Below are 7726 nucleotides of genomic sequence, written 5' to 3'. Positions count from 1 at the left end.
AACAGTGAGAGGCCCACGTACAGCAAAAAAAAAAAGAATAGCTGTTTCAAAATAGCTTCTTTCTGTTTTCCAATTTTGGAAACTGGTTTGCTGTGTCTTCAGTTCTTTGTTTTTTTTCTTGTGAGGTTAGGAATGATAGTTTCTAAGTTCATTATACAATGAACGAGAAAAGAGAAGTCTCTGTCTCCAGTTTTTTATGTTTAACTGCTGACAGCTTTGAAGCCTCATCCCTCCTTCCTCCTCTTGTGACCCACATGTATCCATGATGATAGGAAAGCCTTAGTTTCCTTCCTTTGGCAGTGACAAGAGATTCAATTCATGCCTGCTCCTGCCCTTGTATGTGAACTCTCTTCCGTCCACCCACAACCTCAACTAAAAATTAAGTTCATGTACTTTTCCTTGCACTCTCAAGCCATTTCATGCCTTCTTGAGAGGCCTGCCTTACTCCTCAGAGACCTCAGTTATGGAAGTAATAAACCCTTTTGTACACTATTGGCAGTGTGTGGTGTCATCAATTTACGTATTCCTATATTTAGGGCTGGGCCGTTATGCTTCTGTGCACCATGTGGGAGCTCAGAAATGAGAGATGTTGGGAGGATTTTTGCCTCTGGAGTGGCTGGCCAAGAAACTTCTACCTGAAATTAGAGAATGGAGGTTTTACATTCTTTGGAGGAAAGTGCTGTGAATCCTTTATGTATTGTATAATCATGGGCAGATTCACCATCAGACCTTTATGGAGTGTAGTGAATTCCTGTGCAAAATGCAGCTCTTAACCTGTTCCTCAAGGTTATTTAGCAAGGGCTTTGACCAAAAAGAAATCTTTTGACACTTTATCATTTCATTATGTGTGCTAAAAACTGGCGAGAAGCAGCTCTGAGGCTCATTGTGTATAGGGTTTTGTTGAGGTCTAAGTAGTTTTGTCTTTTTAGCATGTCATATCATGTGAAGTTGTCTGAGCCTTAACTTCTGAATAACTTCCTAGCTCCATGAATGGGACAGAGAGAGAATGGAGAAACTGAGTCTGCAATAAATTTTACACAAGCTAAAAGTACTACTTCTTTACAAGAATATTTTAATCTAGCCAATTGCACCTGGCTATTTCTAATCACCCAGAGTAATTCTCAGGCCAGTATGGCAAACTGATCCTTGTCACAAATTGGATTTCCCCTGGCCTCCTGGACTGTTATGTTTGGTGATGGGAATAGAAGAAAAAGCTTCCAGTTCTTCACTGTCTTATTCCTTAAAAAGTCCTGCATATTTGACCTCATACATCAGTGGAGTGTACTGAGTTAAATGGTGTGTAATAACAAAGGAGATGAGTTTTTTTTCACAAGAGATTGATGTGTTTAAAATGATATTTGATTCATTTGTGTAGCATTTCTCTCATTTCTCCAAGGTGCTCTAGACCCTGACATCAGAGAGCAATAACATTTAAAGTGATCACAGTGAAAATGAATAAATAATTTTCACGTGTTCATTATGCTGTTAAATTCATGAAGAAGTAAGTAAGGACATAGAGTCAGTTTCTGATGACCAAGACATAAAATAAATGTTTGAAGGTGACAGAATCATATGTAATCTTCCTATAAATGGAGTATAAATCCCCAGTTCTGTCAGATTCACACATCTTACTGGAAACATATTTGGGATGTTTTAGGACTCAGTGACCTTCGAGGATGTGGCTGTGAACTTCACCCAGGAGGAGTGGGCTTTACTGACTCCTTCGCAGAAGAAACTTTACAGAGATGTGATGCAGGAAACCTTGAGGAACCTGGCCTCAATAGGTAAGCATGACAACATTCCTTCACTTCAGTTAGAAAACAAGTATTTCTTGCCCATCAACACTGTTCCAAGATGTGGAATATGGAAAAGGAATGTCCCCCCTTATCTGCAGGGGATACATTCCAAGACCACCAGCCTGAAACTGCAGATAGTACTGAATCCTATACATACATACCTATGGTAATTAATTTAGAAATTTGGTGCGCAGTAAGAGATTGATAACAATAACTAAGAACAGAACACGTATAATAGACATGAACTTAACATGCATAAGTGTTAAGTGTCCATAAGTTTTGCAGTTTGAGATGAGACAGCAAAACTAAGATCAATTTCTTTTTCCTTCTTCAAAATTTCACGATAGAAGATTCATCTTTCCTATAGATCTTAGCAACATCAGTGTATGATTTTTTTCTTCCCTTAAATCAAGAACTTTCACCTTTTCACTTAAAGGGAGTACTTTATAACTTTTCTTTGGCATATTCTAATTACCAATATCACTATTCTTGCGCTTTGGGGCCATAATTAATTAAAATAAGGATTACTTGAACACAAGCACTGCAGTACCACCACAGTGATCTGAAAACTGAGATGGCTACTAAGTGACTGATGGGCAGGTAGCATATAATGGATACACTGAACAAAGGGATGATTCACATCCTGGACAGGACAGAGCAGGACGTTGCAATATTTCATCATACTACTTGGAAGGGTGCACAGTTTAAATTAATATTTTCAGACTGCAATTGACCTTAGGTAACTGACACCACAGAAAGCAAAACTGTGGGTAAGGGGGGACTGCTGTACATTGGTAAATAAACTAAGCATGGTCACAGCTCATCGTGGACCTAGAATCTAATATTTTTCTATAATTTCCAATAATTTGCATTATTTTTCTGGGTCTGCATTTTAGGGAAAAAATGGGACAATCATAACATTGAAGATTGGTACAAAACCCAAGGGAGAAAACTAAGGTGAGTCACACACAGTAGATAGCAGTGTGCCACATGAGAATCCTGGTATGTCATAAACTTTTTAAAATAAATGAAAAAACAACCCCAGCTTCAAAGTTATCCTTAAATTTTTTTCACCGAAAACATTTACTTAAACATGACATAGATGTCCAGTGTTTTTGGAAACAATATTAAGAAACCCAATATATTAGTATTACTGTTTTCATAATAGCTATGTCAAGTCCTCTTACAGAGCTTTCAGTATAAATCACCCTCAAAAAAAGGGCAAAAAACCTTCACTTTTGCTATAAAATATAAAAATATAATTCTAATACCCTACTAATAAATGTGAAATTGGTAAAGAAATCATTAATAATTTCTCATTTTTTACAGAAGTCATATGGTAGAAAAACTCTGTGAAAGCAAAGAAGGTAATCAAGATAGAGAAACTGTCAGCCAGATTCCAAATCTTAATCTGAACCAGGAAACTCTTTCTGGAGTAAAACCATGTGAATGTAATGTGTGTGGGAAAGTCTTCATGCGTCATTCATTCCTTAATAGACATATCAGATCTCACAGTGGACACAAACCATATGAGTATCATGAAGATGAGGAGAAGCCATATAAATGCAAGGAATGTGGGAAAGCCTTCAGTTACCGCAAATCTGTTCACAGACATGAAAGGACTCACACTGGAGAGAAACCCTATGAATGTAAGGAATGTGGGAAAGCCTTCACATGGCTCACAACCTTTCGAAGACACATGATAACACACACTGGAGAAGGACCCTATAAATGTAAGGAATGTGGGAAAGCCTTTAGTTGTTCCACTTCATTTCGAGCACATGAAAGAACTCACACTGGAGAGAAACCCTTCGTATGTAAACAGTGTGGTAAATCCCTCAGGTCTCCTCTAGGTTTGCGAATACATGAAAGAAGTCACACTGGAGAAAAACCCTATGAATGTAAACAGTGTGGTAAAGCCCTCAGTTGTCCCAGTTCCTTTCGAAGACATGAAAGGATTCACACTGCAGAGAAACAATATGAATGTAAACAATGTGAGAAAACCTTCAGTTCTTCTCTAGGTTTGCGAATACATGAAAGAATTCACACTGGAGAGAAACCCTATGAATGTAAGGAATGTGGTAAAGCCTTCATATCTCTTTCAAGCATTCGTACACACATGATAACACACACTGGAGATGGACCTTATAAATGTAAGGAATGTGGGAAAGCCTTCATTTGTCCCAGTTCGTTTCGATCACATGAAAGGACTCACACTGGAGAAAAACCATATGAATGTAAACAGTGTGGTAAAACTTTCAGTTGGCCCAGTTCCTTTCGAATACACGAAAGAACTCACACTGGAGAGAAACCCTATGAATGTACAGAATGTGGGAAAACCTTCATTTATCGCACAACCTTTCAAGGACATGTGAGAAAGCACACTGGAGAGAAACCCTATAAATGTAAAGAATGTGGGAAAGCCTTCATTTCTCCCTCAAGTGTTCGAACACACATGATAATGCACACTGGAGATGGACCTTATAAGTGTAAGGAATGTGGTAAAGCATTCAATTTTCCCAGTTCATTTCGAATACATCAAAGAACACACACAGGAGAGAAACCCTACGAATGTAAGCAATGTGGTAGAGCCTTCAGTTGTTACACATCCTTTCGAACACATGAAAAAACTCACACTGGAGAGAAACCTTATGAATGTACAGAATGTGGGAAAGCCTTCATTTATCGCACTACCTTTCGAGGACACATGAGAATACACACTGGTGAGAAACCCTACAAATGTAGAGAATGTGGGAAAGCCTTCAGTCGACCCAATTCCTTTCGAAGGCATGAAAGATCTCATACTTAATAGAAACCTCTCTTGAATGTAAGCAGTGTGGGGAAAACATCAGTTGGCCTTCATTCTTACATGTGAAAACTCCTACTAGAAAGAAACCCTGTATGTGTAAGAAATCTGAGAAAGCCTGATACAAATTCATCCATGTATAATGTTCCAGAAAAAAATAACATGAAAGAATAATTCTTAGAGTTATATTGTCTTTATCAGTGCCTCATTCTTAAAGGGGATCTCTCGACTGGATATTTACTACTTACACGTTCAAAAATGAACACTGAAGTGAGAGAATTCTGTAAGTACTCTGTAAGCAATACTACATAATGATTAACAGGTATTGTTTTGTCCTTAAATCAATTAACATTTTTGTTTTTTCATTTTGAAGCCTGTTTGTTCCATGGTTGAATTGACATGTATTTCTAATATGCAGGTTGGTTTAATTTTTACGTTTTGATTGTTTTGTGTGGGGCTATTGTTAAATGACATTTTGGTATTTGTTGGGATTTTCGTACTGGCCTCCTGTAGTGCCACGTATTGGATATTCCTTACCCATATATAGTCCATCCTTCTTATGAGAAAATCTACTCTTGTTTTGGCTAGAAGAGCCTTATTTCATTTTCCTTGCTAGTAAAAGATGGCATAAATTTGTAAATATCATAGTGTATATAGTCTCATGTGAACTTCTATGTTTTGCCCTTTGCTCTTTGTCATTCCTTCTGGCTAGGATTTGAATAATAAAGAGTTTGCATTAACACATTATTGACCAGGGGATTTTTGCAGAAACTAACACCTGTGGCCAGCAATTTGTTACATAAATGAATATTGAAACACCCACGTTTGAGTAAATATCAACAACGTTTTTTGCACTTAATGTATTTATTTGAAACTTTGTACATGTCTTACTAAATAAAGCATTCTAATATTTCTTTAGAGTGTGATAGGTGTATGGCAAGCACCTCTGTGCAGGGGAACAGAACGTCTATTACAAACATACTGTGTTTCACTGCAGTTTCCCCTAGAAGAGCAGGCTTTCTGGTGGCTTTTTTTTTTTTTTTTTTTGCTTCTGGGGGTATTTTTTCCTCTAAATTTTTTTTTTTTTTTTTTTTTGGTCCTATGGGTATTATTTCCTCTAGAATATGTTCTTTTATTTTACTTGATAGTCAACAAGGTGGATCTTTGCGGGGTACTCTTTCAGTCTGTATGTGTCCCTAGATCTGAAGTGGGTCTCTTGTAGATAGCATATATATGGGTCTTATTTTTGTATCTATTCAGCCAATCTATGCCTTTCGGTTGGAGTGTTTAATCCATTTACATTTAAGTTTAATTATCAATATGTATGTTCTTATTGCCATTTTGTTAAATGTTTTGGATTTGTTTTTGTAGGTCTTTTTTCTTCCTTCTCTCTTTTATTCTCTTCTCTTGTGATTTGATGACTATCATTAGTGTTGTGTTTGGATTCTATTTTCTTTCTTGTTTGTATATCTATTATAGGTTTTGAGGTTTTGATATAGTAGTCTCCCCCTCTCTCTCTCTCTCTCCCTCTCTCCCTCTCTCTCTCTCTCTCTCTCTCTCTCTTTCTCTCTCCATATATATATATATATACACACATATATATAGTGCTGTATATATATATGTATCATGTATATATATGTGTTTATATATACATATATATGTTTTAAGTTGATGACCTCAATTTCAAATGCATTTCAAATATCCTGCATTTATACTCTCCTCTCATGATTACTGGTTTAGATTTCATATTTGTGTGTGGATGACTTCCTACTTTTATTCTATGTTTGCCTTTACTGGAGAGCTTTCCCATTTCATAATTTCCTTGTTTCTAGTTATGGCCTTTTCCTTTCCTCTTAGAGAAGTTCCTTTAGCATTTGTTGTAAAACTGATTTGGTGTTGCTGAATTCTTTAGCTTTTGCTTGTCTCTAAAACTTTTGATTTCTCTGTCAAATCTGAATGAGAACCTTGCTGGGTATAGTATTCTTGGTTGTAGGTTCTTCCCTTTCATCACTTTAAATATATCATGCCACTCCTTTCTGTCCTGCAGAGTTTCTGCTGAAAAATCAGCTGATAATTTTATGGGAATGCTCTTGTATGTCATTTGTTGCTTTTTCCTTGTTGCTTTTAATATTTTCACTTTATTTTTACTTTTTGTCAATTTGATTGCTATGTGTCTCAGCATGTTCCTCCCTGGGTTAATCCTGTATGGGACTCTCTGTGATTCCTGAACTTGGGTGACTGTTTCCTTTCCTGTGTTAGGGAAGTTTTCAGCTATTATTTCTTCAAGTATTTTCTCAGACCCTATCTGTCTCTCTTCTCCTTCTGGGACCACTATAATGTGAATGTTGGTGTTTGACATTGTCCCAGAAGTCTCTTAAACTGTTCTCATTTCTTTGCATTCTTTTTTCTTTATTCTGTTCCGTGGCAGTGATTTCCACCACTCTGTCTTCCAGCTCACTTATCTGTCCTTCTGCCTCATTAATTCTGCTGTCGATTCCTTCTAGTTTATTTTTCGTTTCAGTTCTTATATTCTTCAACTCTGATTGTTATGTTTTCTCTTTGTTAAAAATTTCTTATAACTTGTCACTCTGTGCATCCATTCTTCTCCCAAGTTCTTGGATCATCTTTACGATCATTACTCTGACACTTTCTCAGGTAGATTGCTTATCTACCTGTCACTTCGTTTTTCTTCAGGGTTTTATCTTGTTCCTTTGTCTGGAACACATTCCTCTGCTCTCTCATTTTGTCTAAATTTCTACTTGTATGTTTATGTATGTGGAAAGTTAGTTATGCTTCTCAACCTTGGAGAAGTGGTCCTCTGTAGGGGATGTCGTATATATCCAGCAGTACACTACCTTCTCATCACCCAAGGTCCAGGGACCATCTGGTCCCAAGGTTGGTTCTGAACTGTTTGTGGACTCAGTTCCACAGGCTTCAGGACTATAGTTTTCTTGCTTCTGGTATCTGTCCCCTGATGAGTGAGGCTGGTCTAGAGGCTTGTGCAGGCTTCCTGGTGGAAGTGGCTGGTGCCTGTCCACTGATAGTTGGAGCTGGTTCTTGGCCATCTGGTGGACAGGGCCATGTCAAGCAGCATGTCTAGAGATGGCTGTGGGCTTAGGAAGTC

At 37.4% G+C, this 7726-nt stretch overlaps 1 protein-coding gene across 1 annotated transcript; it reads left to right on the top strand.

Annotated features, from left to right (window-relative positions):
• Positions 1–3270: 3270 nt before the first annotated feature.
• Positions 3271–4605, top strand: ZNF14 (zinc finger protein 14). The gene is made up of 3 exons (XM_007461116.1): positions 3271–3473; positions 3555–3914; positions 3996–4605. The coding sequence occupies exons 1-3, from the start codon at positions 3271–3273 to the stop codon at positions 4603–4605; spliced, it is 1173 nt and encodes a 390-aa protein (XP_007461178.1).
• Positions 4606–7726: the final 3121 nt, after the last annotated feature.

This window comes from Lipotes vexillifer, unplaced genomic scaffold (assembly GCF_000442215.2).
Source record: "Lipotes vexillifer unplaced genomic scaffold, Lipotes_vexillifer_v1.1 scaffold469, whole genome shotgun sequence".
Classification (NCBI taxonomy): Eukaryota; Metazoa; Chordata; class Mammalia; order Artiodactyla; family Lipotidae; genus Lipotes; species Lipotes vexillifer.
The sequence above is the reverse complement of the archived record's forward strand: the minus strand, read 5'-3'. Positions and strand labels throughout refer to the sequence as shown.

Excerpts from the sequence above, each read along its gene's own strand:
- ZNF14 (XM_007461116.1), top strand. The coding sequence starts at position 3,271 with ATGCGTCATTCATTCCTTAATAGACATATCAGATCTCACAGTGGACAC. Across the intron at positions 3,474-3,554 it reads TGTGGGAAAGCCTTCACATG|TTGTTCCACTTCATTTCGAG; the intron begins GCTCACAACCTT and ends GAAAGCCTTTAG. Across the intron at positions 3,915-3,995 it reads CTTTCAAGCATTCGTACACA|ACATGAAAGGACTCACACTG; the intron begins CATGATAACACA and ends TTCGTTTCGATC.